Source organism: Argiope bruennichi, chromosome 8 (genome assembly GCF_947563725.1).
Source record: "Argiope bruennichi chromosome 8, qqArgBrue1.1, whole genome shotgun sequence".
In the NCBI taxonomy this organism is placed as follows: Eukaryota; Metazoa; Arthropoda; class Arachnida; order Araneae; family Araneidae; genus Argiope; species Argiope bruennichi.
The window spans coordinates 52,236,640-52,261,520 of record NC_079158.1 but is presented as its reverse complement, the minus strand read 5'-3'; the positions used below and the strand labels follow the sequence as shown (position 1 = coordinate 52,261,520).

Genomic DNA, 24,881 nt, shown 5'->3' with positions numbered 1-24,881 from the left:
TTCCGAACTCATAAGTATTTCATTCTAATAATAGGAACGATGAGATAATTAAGAAACTTTAAAAAACTGCTCGTATTTTTTCAGAATAAAAATCATAAATAAGTTATTATGAATTGTATATTCACTAATAATTTTAAAACTTTATCTGCTAAGCAAGATGTATATTATTTCATTTTTGAATGAATGAAGTATCGCAGTAGAAGTTTCGAGAATAAGATACATTTATTTTCCTTTCCCATGTAAATTTCTTTTACTTATGATACTTTGGAAGTTTACACTACATTATTAAAAAAATTATGTCATTATTTTCTTTATTTACTAACCACATTTGATGATCAATTAATCCTCCTAGATTGATGGTTCCTGAAATTTTCACTTAAGTATTTAGTGTAATTATATCTTAATTGCCTCTTTAGCAAAATACTTTTACATTTTAAAATTAGATGCGCATAGCTCATATTATTTTTGAAACCTTACATCATTTTATTAATACTGCTATGTATTTCCTTTATTCTCTGTCTATATCTTAAAACATTCTATTATTTCACAGGAAAGAGTAACATTGTTAAAAACTAGGGTAATTTTTTTAACATATAATGATTTTGAAATTTAAAATTTAATTGTAAGTACGACAATATTCAAAAATTTTATTAGAAGAAAATTTTATATTGAAATTTCTCAAAATAAAACAATAAGCCATTTTAATATGTATCTCAGAACCCGAAAGAAGCATTCAATTTATCATTTTATAATGATAGTGCCGTAATTCAGGAATTCATGAAGATGATTTAAAAGCTTTGAAAAACCTATAAAAACTGTAAGTTTCTATGTGCTTATATTATTTTAATTGTTGGAAAGAAAGTCTGTAAAACGTGTATTGATGTTAATGTCAGTTTTAACTGCCTAATTTTTAAGATTGCATTGAATATTTCTTTTAAATAAAACATGATTTCTGCTTGAATTTTGAAGAAGGAAAGGTTTAATATCTAATATATAGAAATAAGTTTTTGTTTGTTCGTATTTTATGCTCCTCCGTACCGCTCATCCGATTGCTGTGAAACTTTGCCATCATATTGCTTTGAACCCAGAAAATCCATGTTTTTCACATGACCGGTTGTATGTTGGACGATAGCCATGAAATTTATTTGTTTTTGCTGAATATGGAAAAATGAAAAGTATTGTCTACCTTAAAGTATACTTGAATAATGAAGTCAAAAAATAGAATAAATATCATTTATATTTCTTCTTTATATATTATTCAATTTCATTGAATATATTTATTGTCAATATGAAAATAAATATCATTCTTTCTATCATTCTTAATTGAACAAGATAGTTATTTGAAATTTCAAACGATATATTTAAAATTATTTCTTCTGCGGCAGCAACGCGCTGGGTACTAACTAGTATGATATAAAAACTTTATAGAATGTTTCGGATAAATAGTAAAAAAGGGAATATTTGTTTGATACAAAGGCATCTTGTGGCCTATCTGAGCTATTTTGTTTTCTAGAAAGCTTAGTTAAAAAAATTGTTACGAATTGCTTGGAAGCAATTTGCATATTAAAACGTTTTAGAATGTAAATTTTGTTGATTAAGAAAGGGTTTGAATTTCTTGGATGGACAACTGAGTTTTAGCAAAGATTAGCGGATTCTTTTATCAATGTTTTAACCAATTTTTTGTCAGATCACAGAATTTTGAAATACAAGATACATAAAATTTAATAATAAAAATTTGAGAAGGGACCTGGGGTTGAAATTTCTTATCTGCCTCTTGAGAATTTTATTTTAACTGCTAATTCTCTATTTACATTTTGGTAGGAATTTTTTAATTTAAGAATTATTGTTTTAATTCTGACTTAAGGAATTTTTATTGATTCTTAAATATAATTTCTAATTTGGTCCTTAAATTAAGAATTATTTATTTGAATCTTAAACATCATAGTTATTCTCAACATGAATAAGTATATTTGAATGATTAAAAATGGCTTGATGATTAAAAAGGCTATATATTTTTATTTGATAAACTGTTGTTTCCTTTTATTCTATATCATCCAATAAGCTTTTGTCATATATTATAAAAATTTGAGCGCAATTCTGCCGATTGCTGAAATTTCCGTGCTATGTTATAGCTATCTTTAAGGCAGCATGAAAACAATTTCTTTTGTATATTTACATACTACAACAGGAAAAATCCCTAAAATGTGCTAATAAATTTGTTAATATATGCATGTAGAATAAAAATCATGTGCACGATAGAAAGAAAATTATATTAAAAAAAGTTTTAGTCATATATAAGGTGACAAATGCTAGATAAAAGATTTTGTTTTTTAAACATGAAAAACAATGGGAGCTTGTTTCAGTCAAACAATGCATTCCTGGTTATTAACAAAATTTAATTCCTTTCTTTTTAATTCAATTTTCTGTGTGATCTCTACTGTAGAGTTACTTTCATTATATAACAATTTTACTATGTATTATAGTAAAATTGGAATATTTTTTTAAATTTGTTCTGAAACCTTTTAACAATACATAATCTTTTGAAATGTTTAATTTTCTTTCGTAATATTTGTAATTTTCTTCGAAATTAATTTCTTTAATCTAAGAATATTGCAATATAAAAGTTCGTCCTACAATCAAAAAATCATTTAGTTGAAACTGAATTGTATTTTTAAAAGGTGTATGTCAGCCATCGAATTTACGATTCTGCTACTCCATCATAAAGATGAAATAAATAATAAAACACGACATTGCTCTTGTCAAACTGAAGTATTCTTTGAAGCAAAAGCCTAAAAGGCACAACAGTGTTTTATTGTTTAATAAAAAGAAATTATTCTGATTAAAAAAATTTCTAATAATTTTAAAGTGCATTTCGCAGCATTTAGTGCAAAGAGAGTTACGCTAAGCTTATACATACAGTTTGATAAAAAAAAAATATAAGTCTCGCTAAATATCATTTAGATAAATATTTAAATAAAAAAGTATCACAAAATTCCAGTAATTTCTCAATTAATTTGAAAATTTTAATTCCTTGTGATATTAGTAATTGAAATTGTGATAACATTTTTGCAAATATAAATTAAAATCCTGCTTATCCTGTTTATTGAATTTCTGTCCTAATAATTTTCTAAATTTTTCATCGTAATAATTATACAAAATCATCATAAAAATTCATTTTTCTATTAAAAAGTAGAACAAAAGTTGCTAGTTTAATATTTCTCAAAAACATTCCTTACAACAAATGCTATTGACAAAAAAATGCATAGAAGATGTTCCATTATATGTATAATGATAAAAAATTTTAATAGAATATAAAACATTATTTGATATGAAGAGAATTAACACTTTTTTAAGTGATGGTAAGTGAAAATAAACTAAAATGAAAATGATGTTCATTTAAAAATATTTTATTAAAAGCATTTATCGAAATAAATATTATGTACAAAAACAAGCACAATTTTCTTTTTAATTGTACACACAACAGTAAATGTCCAAAATATATAACTTTAAAATCCCAGGTGTCATTAATGCATTAAACGAGTGGATAGCTGGCTTGGGTGGCAATGCCACATTGGTTGTTCTTGTTTCGGGACATCTTGATGTATCCCTTGATACCCCAGGTTGTTCCCCAGCTGAAAAAAAAATATTAACATAATTAATTAATTGATAATAAAACCTTTTATCAAAAATCTTTAATTAATCTATGTATATATGACCCTAATGCACATGACAAGGAAATTGTTAAAAATTATTTTCGAATGACAACAGCCAAATGTGAACAAAAAGCCATACGAATATTACAAATTGCTTCATACAGCTTTTATTGCCTGTACTTTAATTCAATGTTTCACTTATTAATTAAAGAAGAAAAATATTAATAAACCTTTTGGGTTCAGGGCACGTGTATAAAAATATATCTCCGTTCAGCCAATGGAAGGAAGACGTAAACAGAGATCATGATGATAGAAATAAGTGTCAAGCAAAATGTTTAACCGAGAACTAAAATTCGCTTAATCATGACTAGATGGGCAATCACTGTTATGTTAATAATCAAATGATTCATTCTGTATTATACTCAGATTAATTAATTGTGCGTATTCTTACCTGTTTTTAACCAACCAGTAATCAGATCCATCTTCAGTACCGTAACCGACAACTAGTACGCCGTGATCGAGGGCGTCAGAGCTGCATTCAGGCTCGTCATAGATACCATCCCTACAATAATAATAAGAAAAAAATATGATCAGTTACTTTCCAATGTTTTATAAATGTACATACGTACAATAAATTCCGAGTTGATGCCATTGGATTTATCACTATTTTAAATAATCTGTAATTTATTTTTATTAACGAAAGATAAAAAAAATATTATATCACCCATGATTAACGCATATCAACCCAAGTTTTTAGATAACGAAAACCATTACAACAGTTCATAAACCATCTAAAAGTTTCATATTATTTGAACAAAATATTTTTTTCAAATCTCTCAATATAAAATCATTTATTAAATTAAGTAATTATTATTATTTATTTATTAGTCATTAATTAAATTAAGTTATTTTCACAACAATAAGTGCATATGCAAAATACTTTCACTTAAAATTTTCAAAATATAAAGAAACAATTCATGGAAATTTTATATTATCTTCAATAAAATAAAATACTTTGAAATCACTTATTACTCTAAATAATCGGCTAGTTTTTGTTGCTGTAGAAAATTTATTAATAGGAAATTCTTCCTATTGTTCTTTTCTATCATTTTAATAATCATAACTAAAACAATTTAAGCATTACTGATACTACTAATAATAATTGCTTACTGGTAGGTTTGAAAACTGTCGTGGCTAGCATCAATGGCTACTGAGATGGGTCCAACTGTGGCAACAGCTTTCTTCAAAGCTTCCTCATCTCCAGTTGGAATGTCAACGTATCCAGTGACGGTTGCACCGACGGCAGATTTTTTGAAGCGACAAGTCCCGTCCTAAAATTTACAGTTTTCTAATTAACTTTAAAAATTAGCTTCAGTGGTATTTATTCTATTTGTAAAATGTTCTTTGATTCTTAATTGAATATTTTTGGTGAATATATATATTTTTAAAATCAAATCTAAATATTTTATGGAGTTTGCTAAATACTTATCAATATAAAATGTGACAATTAACAATAGATTTAAAAATTGATGTTCCCATATTATTGTTTGTTTATCGTGAGATTTTGGCATTAAGTTTTTTCATTCTTATCATTATTCTTATTTTCTTCATTTGATATATCATATTAAAAAATGGATTTTATGCCAATTGTTTACGAAAAAAGATGCTTAAATAAACCACGTTAATAATTTAGCCATTAAATTTAAATTACTTTGATCATAAAGTTCCAATTATTAGAGTACTAAATAAAAAAGGACTGATAATAGCAATAGTAGAGAGACCAGCATTGTGCCGATAATAGCAATAGTAGTGAGACCAGCGCTGTGCCGATAATAGCAATAGTAGAGAGACCAACACTGTGCCGATAATAGCAATAGTAGAGAGATTAGCGCTGTGCCGATAATATCAATAGTAGAGACCAGCACTGTGCCGATAATAGCAATAGTAGAGAGACCAGCATTGTGCCGATAATAGCAATAGTAGTGAGACCAGCGCTGTGCCGATAATAGCAATAGTAGAGAGACCAACACTGTGCCAATAATAGCAATAGTAGAGAGATTAGCGCTGTGCCGATAATATCAATAGTAGAGATCAGCACTGTGCCGATAATAGCAATAGTAGAGAGACCAGCACTGTGCCGATAATAGCAATAGTAGAGAGATCAGCGCTGTGCCGATAATAGCAATAGTAGAGAGACCAGCGCTGTGCTGATAATAGTAAAGAGACCAGCATTAAAAAATTTTAATGTTTCCAATAAATCTTGATTCTCCAATTATTTCCGTTTAAAGAAAGTCACATGAATAATTCTATTTAAATATCAATGAATTTCTATTTACAGCTCTTGTTTCTATATATTAAAAAAAGAACATACTCTGTAGTCTTTATAGCATAGCCAACAAATGATTCTTGGCCAATAAAACTAAATTTAAAAAAACTTTATATTTAAAATATCCTGTTCTTCTCATGGATATTATTTTCATACAATCTGAATATATGAAGAGAGAACGAATTCAGTTAAATTCTGAGTATCTATTAAGAAATCATTTCAATTTCTTACGCTTAGGTTTCAGAAAACAATATTTCTCGGAGAAAGAGCAATTACAAGAATCATATGAATATTTAAACATCTCATATGACTTATCGAAAATAAATATTAAGCTTCTTAATTCTAATTAATTAAAAGTTTATTTCCTCGTTGATTTGAAAGCAGCAATTCATTAATACATTATTTTTTCTGCTTATATATGTTATAAAAATTGTATAAAAACAAAGGCAATTTTTTTTATTTTAAGCAAATTTTTTTAAATTACATTTTACTTAGACATAGGAAAAAATTTAAGGGAAAAAAAAACTGCAGTTACTTCAGCGGTGTATGGGTAGGAGTCTTCAGTGTCAATGCCCTTGTTGTCCTTGATGTATTGGAAAGCCTGGTCCATCAAACCTCCTTCACATCCTTGGTTGCCTGGAATGTTTTGATAAGTAAAATAAATTTGCATAGTTAAAATTTCATAACACAAATTGATTTGCAGCAGTATCTAATAATTAAAGTTATTGCGATGCATTTTTAAACTTGAGTAAAAAACACTCCTTTTTTTCGATAAAATATATAAGAAATCAAAATATGCCAAGCTTATAAAACTGATTATTTTACTCTTATGAAAAACTTATAGAAAGTGCAAATGTGATAAAGCATTTCTTGTTATTCTTAGAAGAAGGAAATTGAAAGAGTAACAAGATAATAAAAATCAAAATAATCAATTATTAGAAAGAATGTTTCATTTCGAATTTATTTTGTGCTCATACTTTTGTTATTGCTTACAATTTTTATTGTGCTGCGAACTCAAACATTCTCAGCAAAATGTATTCTACAAACTCATTGCTTTTTTTCAGACTTGGTGTTAATTTATAAAAAGAATATTAAATATATCCAGCTTTTTGTTTGTAATGCACATGCGTTTTTTGTAACAATACAAGCTTTTTTTATGTTTTTAGAATAACGATTTGAATAAATCAGATTAATCCTATTTTAAAGCTTCTGAATAATGTTATAGAATAATTTCCAATAATATCTGAAATAATTTTATTTTTCACTTTTCTATAATCATTATTTTTCAAACAATTCTTTTATTGACAGTAAAATAATCAAATAGTTCACCTTCCGGTCCAGAGCAATCGACAAGGTTCTGCTCGCTGAGTGAAACTAATTGGCCGGTCTTCTTCTTATGCTGACCTTCCAGAGAGCCAGTGGTTGAGAAAGCCCAGCAAGAACCGCATTGTTGCTGAAAATGAAATAGAAAATATTTGATATTTCCTGATATGTCTGGTAAATTTAATATGGAAATTCAAAGTGAAACGACAATTTCAAAGAGTCGCCAAATAATGTCTGAATACTCGCTAAAATGTCAATTTCTTGAAGGTTTAAGATATGACTTCCTAAATTATGAATTCGAAAATCAAATGTGGCTGCGAAAAATATAAAAATATAAATAAAGGCCTTCGCCAATTCCTTCATCAAAGTAAATTTTATTTCTAAAGCCAACTCCATACAAAACATTTCATTAAAATCTACAAAGAGACATATTTATTTGAGTTTCTTTTAGTTAATAATAAATCAGTGTATTAAGCGTTTCCCTTGTTTATTTCGACATATGAGACAAGGAGAAAATATTTTACTCAGACATACTATTCGGATATAATTTTTACTCTCAAAATGTCAAAGAGAAAAAGTTTCTGTCCAAGAAGAAAATTCATTCGTTTCATTTTTGAACAGACGCGTACGGGAAAAAATCATATCGGAATTATTCCCGACCTGTTTAAGGATCCGAGATAATTGAATGCGTGACGTCCCGACACGATGGAGGAAAGAAGTATGGTCGAATTCTAATGACTGTTATCGTAGATTGATTCCTAATGACCATCATAGCAGATTGAGTCCTAATGATTGTATTATCACTGTACTATCCTTTCCATTGCCGCTATATTCCTTCATTGGAATGGAGGTAGCTCGATCGAACTATGCAAACCAATAAGCAAAACCCAACTATAATGAATTGGAAGCTCTTCATTCCTTTAACTATCAGTGCCATAATTAATAATTTAATCCTTAACTGGGGAGGTATGTCTGTCAGACCACTAATGATGGATTTTCAGTCACCCCTATTCTATTTTTAGCTCAATTGAATGGATTGACGATGTAGCTTCCTGTTTCGTACCTGCAGAACTCATGCACTTTTTCAAACCGGTTTCGGCACTAACTGGTTAAGTCCTAAAATTTCACATCTCCAGTTAAGGGTTAAAGTAAGCATTTGTTCTTGAATCATTGTAAAAAGTAGCCTCCTAAATATTTCTTAATACAGTAGAATCTCTTTTTATTTCAAGCTATGGTATACCATGTCGATGAAAGAAAATAAGATTTTCCTAAAAATTGAATAAATGTCTTTATAATTAATATGCTGAACTTTTAATACCATTTATTGTAATAACAACAAATTAATTGCATCAATAAAATATTTTAATATATCAATTGAAACTAAATATATATTAAATCAAGTGCATTACTTAAAATTAAAATACGTAAGCGACATTTTATATTTAAACAAATTGAACCGTCATTTTAAAACTATCCGACATATTAACATCTAAAAGTCACACATTTCTGGTGTGATAAAATGGTGACATATAATTTCGCTTGACTGATTGATTGTAAGATTAGCACTGAAGTGTGAGACGATATGGGGAAAAGTTCTTTTTATATAACATCTTGTTCGCCAATTACACACTTTTTTTAATCGCATTGGTACAAATTACATTTTAAAAATATAAAAATATGTATTCTTCATCTTTACCTGATTTTTAACGGGTGTTACGAGTCCCTGGTCCCTCCAATCAACTGTATCGGGAATTGCTACATTAAAAGGAGAAATCCATGAACTAGCGTTGTTCTGCTTGTCGACTTGACGACGGAAACCATTGAAAGTTCTGACAAATTCCTCATGTTCCTGAAAAAAAAAGTAAACTATAAGTATAGCCTAATTTCTATTATGTAAAATAATATTTGTTGGTTTTGTTTTTACAAAAAATTTTAATAGATGCGTAGCAAAATTGTGTCATTTTTTTGAAGCTTAATATTACAAAAACAGCTTTACAAAGACTAATATGTTTTATAAAGACTATATTCAATACATTGAAGGCTTGATTATTTTATTGACATGTTAATAATAAGAAATATGTTTTTTCTGAGATCATTACTTTTTTTAATTGAGCAAGTGATATAATAGAGATATACTCGGACTACAGAAAAAATTTACCGAATAAAAAGCAAAATTTAGAGATTTCTGCATGTTTAGTAAAAGAAATCCGAATGCCGCATATCTTTAATTTTATTCCATTGATGCCTTCTCTTCACATTATTACTCTTTTAATATTTTTGAATTGTATTAAAAATTTGATGGTTCATTTCCTTGATTCATTTTTCATTTTATAATTTATTTTCCTTAGTTCTGCCTTGCATGTAAATTTCCCAATTAAAATGATTCGTAGCTGAAAAAAAAATATATAATGTCAAATTATAAAGCTAATACAACGCATCTTCAAACTTAAAATTTGTTCAATAAATTAATATACTGTTTTAAAGGTTATTGTGGGGGCGAATAAATTTAAACCACGATCAAAGGACAAAAATGGCAGTTGGCTGAGATCTCTCCAAATAAATCACGCCAGGTGGGGCAAAGCTCCATTCTGACGATTCTAGCGTGTACCCTACCCCTATACAAGTACAACTGGTGTTTCCTAGAAATGAAGTCTTGACTTCGTTACCAAATGACTCACTGTTGGCTGCGCATTTCGGAAGAAAAATCAAAGCTAAAATTTTAAATAATGTTTTTTTTTTTCTATTTTTAGAATAAACATTGAGGATATGATTACTATATTCATCATTTAGTTCCTGCCGAAGCTCTATGTTTCCAATATTCAATGCCTAAAATGTCCTATGAATAATTCTTTTTTCCTTGCATTTGCCAAATTATATTTTATGTAAGTTTAGTGATTTCGCAGAATCTCAAAACAAAACAATTACAAATTGCTCTTAGTAATATTTTTTTATTTATTTTATTAATATGTTCCTGCAAGTCTAATGATGAAATGTTTCTTTAGGCAGCAAAATCGGATAACCTGATCCATTTTTAAATTCTAAATTAGAAAAAGAAAAAAAACTTTCATGACACAGAAATATAAAATTATTTGAAGGGAGAAAAATAGCAGCTAACTGCTCACCATATCTGAAAATTCATTGATGCCTTTTCTGAAGGAGTGAAATCCAAGATCATAACGAAGGTTGTGTCGCATGACGTCAGCTACACGACGTTCCCAGATCATGCGTCTTGCTACTTCCTCTTTGCCATTGTAACTCTTTCCAAATACTCTCTAGAAATAAATACAGAATATCATTCGCTGCTATTTGTTTATCAAAACTTTAATTAGATTTTGTCTTTTAATTATAGTTGTTAAGAACTGAATAAGGTTTTGCTTTTTAATTATAGTATTTAAAAATTTAAAATAATTTCCTTGCTTTAATGAAATTCTTATATTTTCATATGTTTTGCTTAAATTAAAAATTTTATATAAAATACATCCATTTTAATCAGAAATGCATTAAAAATTTATTTATTTTGTTTTTTTATACACATAATGCAGTGTTGAAGTAATAAGAGAATAAGCATAAAGTCTTATGCATTGTAAAATAGTTGGAACTTATGAGAGAAAGCAATTTTAAAAGTTTTCTTTTTCGACTTTAAAAAATAAATTTTCAATGATTTCACTTTAATGATTTTTCAATGATTTACTTACTTAACTTAATAAATTTTCAATTATTTACTTACACAGAAAATAAATTATTTTCTTTGATTAATTGGTCAAAAATTAATAACAGTTGTTGTTATAGAAAGATCAGAATTTATCATTAGAAATTCGCGATAAATTGATTTTGATAATAACTAGGTGGTTGAAAATTTTGAAGGAACAAATTCTGTTAAGGATTATTTGATCGTCTGTTAGAATCTTTTTTAAATTATAGCCAATCATCCAGTGACTACAGAACTAAGCCGTATAAGCAGGGATTATTGTGACTGGATTTTATGCTTAATCTTTAAAATTACATGTTAAAGAATAAAATTTAATTGATTCAAACAGAATATCAATTTTAAAATAAAAGATAAAAGTATAAGCATTTCTTTATAATCATTTTTATTGATACTTTGTTTCAGTGAAAATTTATTATTATTCCTATGCTTCTACTACTTAAAACTGAACACATGTACTTTATAGGGATCTTGTATAATTTGCATGAATACTGAAATTGTAGTAGGACTTACCTTGAAATTTTCCCAATGTTCGTTGAGTTCTGGATCGAAAAACACGTGTCTGGATGCCGAAACAGCAAAAAGAGCAAACAAGGCAAGGAACTTCATGGTTCAACTACAAAACGTAAAGTAAGATTTCTATTCGAATTTATTATCCATAGTTAATATCGGCAATTATGATTTTTCATTTTTTTTTATCAAAATGCAAAACAATTCAGCAATTCATTATTCTTAATGGAGTAAATTCTATTTAAGCAGAATGCTTAATTCTGTGACAAAATTCCTAATCTCATCTGATTTTGGAAAGATGATGGAACTTGAAATTCAAATGTAAATTTATTTAAAAAATAATTTTGTGAAAAGTGGAAAAAAAGCAATCGACATCTTAAAACAATATGATCATCTATGGATAGTAAAAAACAAATTCACCATAAAAATATGGGCATAAAAATTAAGTAATAAAACATGCATAAAAAATTGAAATAAAATAAAATTCTGCAAGGCTAGAAAATTATACTCCATTTATTTCTTTATAAAATGAATTAATTTTTATTCAAAGGAAAAAGCTTCTTAAATTATGTAAAAGTCTTCTTTTGTAGTGCCTTACTATAGTAATGAAAATATTATATATAAAAATTACATATTATATATATTAATTATATACAAATTATATATATTAATTATATATAAAAATTAAATTGACTTTTACTGACAATTTAACTTAAGAGAAGAGTTTTGATACGGTTTTTAACGCTGTTTTCTCGGAAGTAAAATTATACTTATTGCTATTTATTAATTATGCTACTTTAATTTTATCTTTTTTAAAAATTTAATTACATTACAATTTGGCTTAATGGAAATTTCTTAAATTTTCTGAATTTTTTTTATTTTTATTTCATACCAAATAAAATTGGAGGGATATAAAGTTCGGCTTTTATACAAACCTTCGTTTGAAAATATATGAGATGAATATCGTTTGGTTTCTTAATTCTTGATCACAGAAAAGCAATGATAAATAAGCAAGAATTCGACATTCTAAATTTTTATATCAGTACAAAAGTTTTTAATCTACATACCCTTATTTAACATGCAAAATAATAAAAATTATAGACACGACAAAAGAGAAAAATCTTGCATTTCACAAAAAACAATCTTACCCAGTATCGGGAAAATACAATGTATTCTTCAAGAGCAAAACCTGTAAAAGATGATGAATCCTTCATAAAATGCCGGGTATATAAATGTTGTCTTCCACTGATAATCCATCTAAAAGAGTCATTTGATATTCGATGATTTATCAACAAACCGATAATTCAATTCATTTTTGTAATAAAATGAGACAATCAGAGTCCTAGGGTTGAAAAGTCACTTTCGTTTTATTCATAATCATTTTACTTGTGTGACTTCAGGTTATCTAAGTCAGGCGACATCAGTCATTTCAAAATAGGAACAATATCACGTTTTTCTGAGTTATTTATCCTTTTTAAATATATAACTATGTATGTCGGTGGTCTGATAAAGATAGTAGATATAATATCTGTTATGGCCTATACAAATATCTCAAATAAAAATGAATTTAATTTTTCTCAATTATTAATTATTTCAAATTATTCTCAATTATTAATTATTTCAATTATTAATTATTTCAAATTATTCGCAATTATTAATTATTTCAAATTATTCTCAATTATTAATTATTTCAAATTATTCTCAATTATTAATTATTTCAAATTATTCTCAATTATTAATTATTCTTATTATTAATTATTCAAATTATTCTCAATTATTTCAAAATATTAATAATAATCATTTTTCTATTTAACAATTGAGATATTGAAAATATACTAAAAAGCTTCACATAATTGTGACAATAATGGAACTTTTTTAAACTTTAATTTATAATATTTAATTATTTTTAAAAATTAGAAGAAGGTATACAAATATGCAGCATTTTATATGTTTTATTTAGATAATATAATTTTATATAATTTTTATGAAGAGCACAAAATTTTAGATATTGTCTATGGTTGTTATATATAAATTTTGAAAACATTCGATTTAAATAAATTATATACATTAAAAATATATTATTTATATAAAAATGCGCTGCTGGTGTAGAATAATTTTCGTCAAATTTAATACCGCAAAATTTGATATGATTTGAAGTATTTGTTTGAAATAATTCCGAGGCATTGTTGTAACAAAATAGGAAGATATATGCAGTCTCATTAAGACTTGGGCAGCAAAGTCTAATTAAGGCCCGCGAAAACGAAAAAATAACACTATAGCATTTTGTAATTATTGTAAATATTATGGTAATTTAAAATACTCAAATTTAATACCAGATAGCGTCACTCACATAAACTTAAAATTTTGTCAAATAAATCAATTAACTAATAATTAAACGTAGAATAGGTTGAAATAGTGTTAGCATTATTGTTTTACATTCATAAAAACACTCATATGTGCAAAATTTCAAAATTCCCTCACATTTGGAAAAAGCCAAAAATTTATCACAAAATATCATCTTTACAAGTATGAAATAAATCGAGTTAAATAAAAGTGCATAATACAAAGAGATTCTAAATTTTCCCTCTGTTTTTCTTTTTCGGGAATAATACTGTTGACAACTGTGCTTGAAAAACTGATCCAAATTAAACATAAGCGATTCAGAAAACATAATCCCATATATATCGACGAATAATTGTTCAAATCGAAAAGAAAAAGGTGTTTTTTTATATATGGGATATTTTTGGATATTTATAAAAATGGTTGTTAATTATTCAGTCCTCCAAATTTCGATTAATCTGTCTTAATATACTGAAATCTTATTGCATTTATATTATTTATTTTGCTATGTGATTATGTATTAATGTTTATCAAGAAGCTAAAGAAAGCTAGAATTCCAGAGGAATAAAATATATAATCTTCTTTTAAATTTAGTTTGATGTCTAAAAGGTTTTATATATATTTTTGATTCTATTTCCAATATTAATAAAACATTATAACTTTACATGCATAATTTTTACATGCAATTTTGATGAATTTTACTTTGTTTCATTAACCACGAATTTAGTTTAAAATATCTATTCGTGATAAATTCAGGAGTTAAAATTGAAATTACCTTAATTAATTATATATCTGAATATTTTAAAAATATAATGATCTTGAGAAACTCAAACATCTTTGACAAAAAAAGTTTCACTTATTGAATTTTCAACAAAACAGAACAAACAAAAAAAATGCCTAGATTTAACGAACTATTTGAAGCTATATTTCCCATACGAAGTTGTCAGAAAACCGAATGCGCTTTTTTAATGCATTTTTTCCAACTGATTAAAATCAAAATTTGATATAGAACTTCGGTCATGGTAAAATTGACTTTAAATCACAATCATTGTCGCAAGATCACGAACCAAATTTTATATGTTTAATCACTATATTTTTGCATTATCGCGTTATAATTATGTGAACATACAAATTAACAGATGGTCTACTCCTTGGCACTAAATTTTTGCATTTAGATGTTAAATCTAAATACCAAATTTCAATATAGTTCTTTATGTTTTAAAGTTATTGTAGTCACTTGCATTTAAATAGGTGAAGAGGTAGAATTTTTCTCAATAGATTTCGTTCAAAATTTGATAAAAATTTATAAATTGAGTGTAAAAACCATATACAGAGTTTCACCCGCCTAGCTCAACGCGTTTTGAAATTATTGATAGATAGAAAAATTAAATAAAAAAAATTTTTTTGAGGACACAATGAGGTTTGAAATGTGAATATTTTTCAATATCTCGAGTTCGAATTTTTTTGACAATTTAAATACTTTCTTTTATAAGTTCATCATTCTCTGTCTGGAACTCCATTCAAAGTGCCATAGGTGCCATGCTCATTTGTTAGTACTTTTACTGATATTTTGTAGTAAATTAGTGTCTACTTATGTTGACACTTAGTACTTTTACTGATATTTTGTAGTAAATTAGTGTCTACTTATGTTGACACTTAGTACTTTTACTGATATTTTGTAGTAAATTAGTGTCTACTTATGTTGACACTTAGTACTTTTACTGATATTTTGTAGTAAATTAGTGTCTACTTATGTTGACACTTAGTACTTTTACTGATATTTTGTAGTAAATTAGTGTCTACTTATGTTGACACTTAGTACTTTTACTGATATTTTGTAGTAAATTAGTGTCTACTTATGTTGACACTTAGTACTTTTACTGATATTTTGTAGTAAATTAGTGTCTACTTATGTTGACGCTTAGTACTTTTACTGATATTTTGTAGTAAATTAGTGTCTACTTATGTTGACACTTAGTACTTTTACTGATATTTTGTAGTAAATTAGTGTCTACTTATGTTGACACTTAGTACTTTTACTGATATTTTGTAGTAAATTAGTGTCTACTTATGTTGACACTTAGTACTTTTACTGATATTTTGTAGTAAATTAGTGTTTACTTATGTTGATAGTTTTTAACAAGGGATAACTTTGTAGTCATTATTTTAAATGTTTTTATAATCTGCGTTTCTTGCATTTTTACCCCTTTCTTTTTTGTATTCATGAAATAAAGCGTCGTTTTCTATTAACCAACTTTCTGGACTGAATTTACCTTACAAATATAGTTGAATTTCTGTAAAAATATTCAGATATTATAGTTGAGTTCTTTTTTTATATTTTGAAATGAAAGTGTTTTATAAAGTAACTTTAGAAACAACAATTTCTAGAAAAAAAGTCTATTTTATATAATTCAAATAAAATTCTTAATTCTTTAACGCCCAAATATTAAAAATTACCTTTCCTGAAACAGGAAATCAAAGCCCTCCCCCCTCCTATCAAGATATAATTAAATGCATCTGACGTAGTTAGAATTATTCTGCATTACATTAGTAGCAAATATACGTCATAAGATCGATTTATATAAATCGATTTTTTTTTTATCCATCATTTCCAAAATAACAGCATTGCTAGTTGAATGTTGTGTCCTTGTACGTATATTATATAAGGAATCTAAACCCATTTTTTTTATTTGTTGATCTTAATTTCCGTCGAACACAAACATTTAACGCAGTATTGCTTCAATACCTCGAACTTAAGATATCCTTTACAACTCTTATAAATATTAAACATGCATTTATCAATAATTTATAAAGGCTCTGAGTAGCAATTTGATTATAGTATAATAGAATAAATATAATATATTTCCTGGAGCTAGACTGGAAACTACTTTTTTTTAGTTTGGAAATGATTTCTCAGACATTACAATACTCAAGGAGAGATATGTAAATAAAATACCTGAAGTTTCCTGCAAGTCTACCTTAGGATTTGTTTTATTTTTTATTGCATCAAGGAACACGTGGAGAAGATTACCTTGAATGCTTCCCAGTGTTCATCCAGCTGTAGGTTACACAGCTAGAGTCTCCTGCAGCAACAACAGCAAAAAGAGCAAACAAGGCGAAAAACTTCATGGTTCACCTAAAGACAAATACAATTAATGACACTTATGTTGCTGTATTTGTTTCTCAGTAGAAAAGTTTCACACTATTTTGAATCAAAAATTCTGCTTCATAAATTTTAGCATAAAATTTAGTATTAATTTATGTTTAAACTTTATTTCGGAAAGAATTTATTTGAAAAAAAAACATAAAAAGAAACTTAAATTTTTGAGTTGTTGTATTAAATTATATTGGAAATGAACATGTAAAACAAAAATATACCAATTAAAAGCTGTAAATAATTTGAAAATTCATAAAAATATGGAATTTGTTTATTATGGTTTTAAGAAGTATAAAGCCGGCGTCCTGGCATAGGGGTAGCGCGTCTTCCCCGTGATCTGGGAGTCCCGGGTTCGAGTCCCGGTTTGGGCATGGTTGTTCTTCTGTTGTTCTATCTGTGAGATGTGTGAATGTGCCCTCCTGTGAAAAGGGGTGGTGCAAGCGAATGAGTGATGCGTGAGTGGCAAAGTCGTACTCTTGGCCCTAGTTGGCGCTGCTATAAAAAATAAGAGACGTCCCCCTCAAGCTTAAATCGCTGTCTTCGTAACAGCGTGCTTGTCAGTGGCAAGTGCCATAAGAAAACAAACAAGAAGTATAAAAAGTAGTCTTCCGATTTAAAATTTTGGGTGATAATTTAAGAAATATATTTATATGGGTTTTGAACTAAAAATAATCTGTATTTTATTCTAGTCTTTAAATACTAAGATTCGTCTGATAAATTGCATGATTTTTTTTCATCATTGTGAAAAATTAAAATAATCACAAAATCTTCTTTAATGGATAGATTGCCTATTTTAATGTTTAGGATTGGCCGAACATATTGAAAAATTGTGAGAAAATCTGAAAAAAAAAACATTATATTTTTATTTGCGAAGTTTTATGTCAGAAGATTTAGCAAACTTTAGAATATTGGAAAAAATCGTTTTAAAAAGTAGGATATTATTAAAATGCCATTTTTAAAATTGTAAAACAAAATGAAGATAAATCTTCATAGAATGGACTTTTACACAAATTTCAAATGATAAAGAAAACAGTTCAAAAATTTAGAATATTCAACAAAAACGTATTCATTATTAACATTAAAAATAGACCTTCCATATTAGTTTAATTTACCTTAAAAAATGGGTGAAATACAATTATATGACTCTGTTAAATTCAATTAGGGAAGGTTTCAAACAAAAGATGAATACACTTATTTTGCTTTAAAGTTTTCGCAATCCGGCCATCTCAAGAGCGTCTCATCTTTCAATTCAAAAATCAATCAGCAATCAATCCTCCGATTTCAAGATCAATTATCTTTAAAGGATTAATTGTTATCTGTTGGAAATTAATGTAGAGAAACACATTATATTTTTCTTGAAGTTTATGAAATCTTAAACGAACTCATTTTCTAATATTTTATTTATTAATCAATTGGTTCTCCGGGATTTATATTTGCTAAAACTTTCGACTAAATATTTCTTGTAACATATAGCTTTCTGAACGAAACATTTTTAAATTTCAAATTTTGATAGACATATATCCCGTATTATGGAAATATATCTTACACCATTCAGTTCATTGCAGTTTGCATTTTCCTAATTCTGTCTCTATGCGTCCAATTACATCGCAGGAAAAAGTAACAATATTTAATAAATGAGGCACTTTAAACACTTACACCATTACTTGATTCCTATGTTAAATCGTAATTTATTGTTACGAATCTGTGTTGTGGCTTTCCAGCATAGTTGGTTCCATGGGAGGTCCCCGAGCTTGGCGACAAACTTGGCGACCATTTGGCGACTTGGCGACGAATTTGGTGACTTTGGCGATAAATAGATTATACCCGAAACATCGAGAATTTTCCCGATCCGTCCAGTAGGAACGGAGATACGCCTCGAAAGTTCCTGATTGGTTGAGAGGCTTCTAGCCCCGCCTCCTGAGACCTATAAAAGGAAGCACCTGCAGCTGCCGGGGTGTGGTGAATTGAGTTGCGAACCACTGGAGTCGAAGAGTAGTCGGAAGCGAAAGAGTAGTCGTCGTGGTGAACCAGATCGGAGTCGTAGTCAGGGACCAGTGGAGTCGTCGTTGTAGTCGGAACCGACGGTAAAGAACTGGCCTTCCAGTGATAAGCGGAGCAGCGACGGAGTGAAGCTAGTGCTGAACTCAGCTGTGTGCTACTGTCTGCAGTAGAGACTGTTGTATGCTGCTGTTTTGTATGCTACTGTGTATGCTGTTGTTGCTGCACGTCTCGATTGAAGATAATCGTCTTCTGTGCTGTATATAGTTGTCGTCTTTGTGCTGTCCTGTGTGTTTTCGTGTAAATAAACGTCGTTGTTTTATTTTCTACTGCCGCCTGGTGATTGAGTGTTTTCCACACCATATAACTCCCACTATCCAAACGAACCCCGGAAATTTCTTAACATTATGTACAAGAAAATTTCTTATTTTTTATTAAAAAAGCCCCTTATATTCAAATCTACGCCACAAGGAAAAATAGCCAAATTTTATGTCTTAATAATTTTGAGAAAAACGCCAAGATGAAATATAAGTAGCAACAATGAAAACGACTTGAGATCCATTTCAGCAATGAAATAAATTTTGTAAAATGCGCTTGAAATATTTTTAAAAAAACCTAATTAAAAATATAAAAATAATTATCCAGTAACAGTTGTTAACATTGATAAGACTTTTTTTTTAATTCTAAGAATGATATAAAAATCATTTTTGTGCTGTAATATTTTCAAATGTTGTCGTGGGGTAAAAAATCGCTTCACTTTCTGATTCATTGAAATTCAAAATAAAATTTCAATAAATTGCTCCAAAATATAAATATATGAAGTTCAAACGCTGTAGATGAAACCATCTGATCTGTTCAGTATCAACAAAAGCACAAATATTCATCTTATTATAATTGAGACCATAAAGCAGAAAATAAGTATTAATCAAGAAAATAAAGATCGTCATCAAATCATAAAGGAATGCTATAAATTAGTTAAGCCATAATAAATTTCATAAAAATATTCTTAAACAATTATGAAATTAAAAATGATTTATAAATATGATCTGCATATTCTGTATATTTTTCATTATAACATATTTATAGTTTTTTTAATATTTTATAATTGTAATCATTTTTAGGACTACATTCAGCAAAATTTTTACATATTGCCAATTTAAATTGCAATACCGATATTCTTAAAAATATGCCTAAAACTGTGGTCTAAGAATTCACCGAGTTCTTCATTTGGGCGTTATTATTTAAAACAAACTATTTACATTTCTGAAAAAGTCAAAATATATTTCCAGAAAAGAATTTAAATTCTGTGGAATTGACGTGAAAGATAAATTATTTTCTTGGAATCATTGTCCAAAAAAATGTAACATTTAATTTCTTTATTATCATCATTACTTAAATCAGCAGCCGTATTTCCAAGGAAGAAAAATAAACTACATAACAAAGCAGATAACAAGAATTATTTTATTCTCGATAAAAAAGAGAATTCGTGATTGAGTTGAAGTGACTTTGAATCTGTCATGACAGATAGAGATTACCATTTCTTCCCACAGAATTCGGCGTAATACGATACATACAGGGAGATTTTTATCATCTATATTTTTTTATTTTAATTTTCTAATATAATAATAATCGTCGAAAAATGTGATCGTTGGATTTTGATAATCTCATTGTTCCAAACCTCAATGAATTTGAAAAATCTTTTTTTTTTTTATTACATCCTCATGTTTGTTTTCTTCTAATACGCAAAAAGTTAATATATATTTAATGCATTTAACGCATTTTTAATGTTTCACAATTTAATATGTAATGTTAAAATGTAATGTTTTTCCCTGGACCAATATGCATTCTCTCTAGAACGTTCTTTGTCGATTGAAGGTGTCTGATACCATCAAGTGTCGTTTGTTCCTTCTAGTTTGGTGGGGTTGCTCTTCGGTGGCCCCATCAAGTTTCCCGCATGGCCTCCGGCTATGTCGGAATATCGCTTGCATATCCTTATTTCCTTATATTAATATGTCTGAAAACAGAAATAATCAAAGACGCAACGATTTAAACTGTTGAATTTTTGTAAATGATATTTACACCAAAATTATAATTTCTGCGAAATGGTGAACGAAAAAAAAAAATATTATCAAATTGTTCAGGAAGTCTGTCTATTAAACTATGAACGAAGTATGATTACATGAAGTTTGCTTACTTTTCCATTTGCTGCAGGTGAAAATTATTTGTAAAATTTGGCATAAGGTTTATAGTATTTAAAATGTACATTTGTATCAAGTATCGAGTCAAATCTGTCAATGGATCGAAAGTCTGTTCGTCTGCACGAATGCAGACGAATAGACTGAATGTTATAATACAAAAATGCAACAATCTAGAAGGCAAATTTTAGTACATATGTATCCAAATTGTGGATATTTATCAAATTTTGAATCCAATTGATCAAAAAATTGCATATTCGATTGCTTTTATTTTAGCACGGTGCTAAATATAAAAATCATTATGGTAAGTACGTATTTGAGGAAGTCAACTGAACAGGGTTTTCATTAGTTTTCTCAACGGTTCTTTACGTATTTCCGAAAGTTGGTTGCAATTAATTTGATTAGAAGAGAAATTTCATACTATTATATTTTCCTTCAAAGTATAAAAGAAATTTCGAAATTGTTTTACAAAATTTCTTTCTTAAAATTTCTGATAAATAACAATGTCTTAAACCTGAATTATCTTTTGATTCAAAATATCGTTAAGAATTTGGTTTTATGAATTGAAAAGCTGATGAATGTATAAATTTTTAACTTTTATTACATAAAATTATCAAGGTTTTATATTCTAAAACAGAGCATTATATAATATTTCTTAAATTGTACTCAGCGTATTCATTTCTTCGTTTTATTTTTGTAAAGATGGAATTTCATAGTCAATATCTGATCCGCTTCCTAATGGATTTAGGTCAGAATATTTGTATAATTATGTGATCGCCGAAACATTGTTTACTGAAATGAAAATTTATCAGGTAAAGATTCTTTTCTATCAAATTTAGAGAAAAAAAATTAATTTTTGAATTCCACAATACTTATAATGAATTGAAATGCAAATGAAAGGAAATGAAAAATATATGAAAAGTTTTAAATAGAAAATTAATTTTTTAATACATTAATATTATAAAAGTGTGATTTAAAAATTATATTAAATATATGTAAAAGCTTATTACAATGGATATAATCAAAATTTAATGTTCTAATCCCGACGGTCGATAGACGATAATTTCTGCATCAAAGATATATATTTATAAGTATAGATACGTATTTATAGCTATGTTATATTAATTTAATTTTATATTAATTTAAGTTCATGAATTTTAATGGCTTTAAAATATTTTAAACCTCCGCAATAAATCAGAATGCTTTTACTTATACAGAATTGTTCTGAAGTGATTAAAAGTAGTTTGCAATACAGAAACTGTAAAATACTAATGCATTTCGTATTTGATATATAACAGTACAATAAAATCTCGATTATCAAACTGATTTGGATCATAATTAATTCCAACAATCCAAAACTCGCTTAATTGCAAGTAAACTTTAAATTATAACTTCTTTTCATTTGAAGTGGTTTTCAAAACTGTTTATAAGAACTTATAAAAATACTAATTCATTTTAGCTGACATATTGTCCGGGCAATTCTTTCTTGGAGTTTCTTGGAAACGAAAACAAAAGCAATCAAGGCACATTAGAATTACCATTAAAAGATTCATCCCTAAAAATATTTAAAAAAAAATCAAAAGCTTCTAATAAAATTCTCGAATATTATCGATTTTCATTACTTCATTTTCTTTTACCAAAAATATTTTTTAAAGATATTCTCAAAAAATAATTCTTCAAGGATATTCCTAATTTCTTTTTAATTTATTTTTACGGAAAGGTTTTTCGGAACTGTTTATGAAGTTATAGTCAATCCGCAAATACTACGTCCTATTAGCCGATGCATTTTTCTTGTAATTGTTTCTTGGAATTAGGAAAAGAACAAAAAACAAAATACTTATTATCCATTAGAAAAACAATTAAAAGAATCATTCTTGATAAGAAACGTCAAGAGATCAATCACTGATAAGAGGATTCGTGATTGATTTAACTGATTTTCTCTCTCATTTGTATTTCCTCATTCATTCCTGCTGGAGAAATTTGAGAAGTGATCTGAAGAGTGATGCGAAACCTTTTTTTAAACATTTACAGTGACATTTTTTTTTTTCATGAAAATACAAGAAATTTGCCCGCATGGTTCCTATGGTTACTGAAGCATTTACAAACAAAACGGTGTTTTTTCTTATTGTTCATTTTCTTTTTAGATTATGAAAGATCCCCTCACAAATTCAGCCTCTTGCAAGCTTACGCCATTTTTTTATCACCATTATTTTTTGAAAAATTCATTGATTCCAATAAAAAAAAAAAAAAAAAAAAAAAAAAAAGGAAAGAAAACAACTGAATAACGCAGTTTCCTTTCTTGGTACTAACTGGTTGAACAGAAACAACCTCGACTAATGGAAAGCCGGATGGTAGATATCCAAATTTTATATACTTAATAATATATATATTTATTACATATATATTTTTTTTGTATATTTCTGTGACAATTCAAAAACGGACTATCATGAATTTAATCTGTTAAAAAGAACTTTTTCAAAACCTACCATGATTGATAAACTCATGAAAGTAAAAGAACAGAATGGAAAATCAACGCCTGAAAATTTTACAAAAAGGAATTTTATAATAAAAATCACGGTGCAGATTTATTGTCAGGAAAAAAGTTCAAATATATTGTCCAGATCAAACATATAAAAATGACCTTTACATTTTAAACATAATTAAGATCTCCAAAATCGTTCTAAAATATATAAATGCTCTCTGATTTTTATAAATATTCTTGTAAAGATTTTTATTTACTTTATTTCTAATTCTTCTTAATTATGTGTCAGAATTATTTTAAAAATATTTTCTTGCAGATTAGAAAATTTTTTTTATACTGCTTGATTCTATGATTTAATGAAAAATAAATAGGAGAAGCTGTTGTACCTTTATCCGATTTTCGATATTAATTTTTTTATTGGCGTGGTTTATAATTTCACAATTCTATTGTAAATACTGATTTTAGCATTACGTATTTTAAAAGACCAAAATTTTCAGTTTTAATATTTTAATTACTTTTTTTAATTCTAACAATGTGATCAATGGTAAAACTTATTGTTGTACCGATCACGATGCAGTGTTGGGTCTTTGACTTGGACTTATTATGAAAATAAACATAAAAGTGAAAACGAATTTTAATCACATGAACTAATAAAATTATTATTTTTGATTAAACATATTTTCATACATAAAAACAAGTTATTTTCAAGGTTCGATAGTTTTTAAAGGATTTTTTCTTTCAAAATATATTCATTATTCTGCTAATTTATGACTACGGACAGTCTTCTACTACAGTCTTCTGCAACATGTAAGAACTAATCTAGTTTCTTGATTAAATCAATAAATGTTTCCTAGTAAAAAAGTAATTTTTTCAATACTTACTCCTTAATTGTGAAATCAGGTAAATTTCTTTTAAACAGCAACTAAGTAATTGGTGAATAATCTTTGTACTTAAAACACGAGACTCCAAATTTAGTCATCAATTAAAAAATTGGAGTGGTCAAAAGCACAATCGGTCAAAGGAACAATACTCTCCTTTACCAGAAAAATAATAGTCTGTTTTGAAAATCGTGCATGTTTTCCTTTCTGTTGCCCAACTTCTTTCTATTTCAAATCATTTCCTAACCATAATATTTCTTAACATACTATCTAATCAAAAATGTTGCTTTTCTACGTATATTATTTCGAAATA

General features: G+C 27.5%; 1 protein-coding gene across 1 annotated transcript; it reads right to left on the bottom strand.

Moving 5' to 3' along the window:
• Positions 1–3,391: 3,391 nt before the first annotated feature.
• On the bottom strand, positions 3,392–24,718 carry LOC129980559 (procathepsin L-like). The gene is made up of 11 exons (XM_056090912.1): positions 24,572–24,718; positions 16,815–16,994; positions 12,669–12,775; positions 11,522–11,625; positions 10,425–10,574; positions 8,999–9,151; positions 7,309–7,432; positions 6,515–6,615; positions 4,824–4,984; positions 4,105–4,215; positions 3,392–3,632 (listed from the first exon to the last, which is right to left on the bottom strand). The coding sequence occupies exons 4-11, from the start codon at positions 11,615–11,617 to the stop codon at positions 3,533–3,535; spliced, it is 996 nt and encodes a 331-aa protein (XP_055946887.1). The 5' UTR covers positions 11,618–11,625; positions 12,669–12,775; positions 16,815–16,994; positions 24,572–24,718; the 3' UTR covers positions 3,392–3,532.
• Between the last annotated feature and the right edge of the window lie 163 nt (positions 24,719–24,881).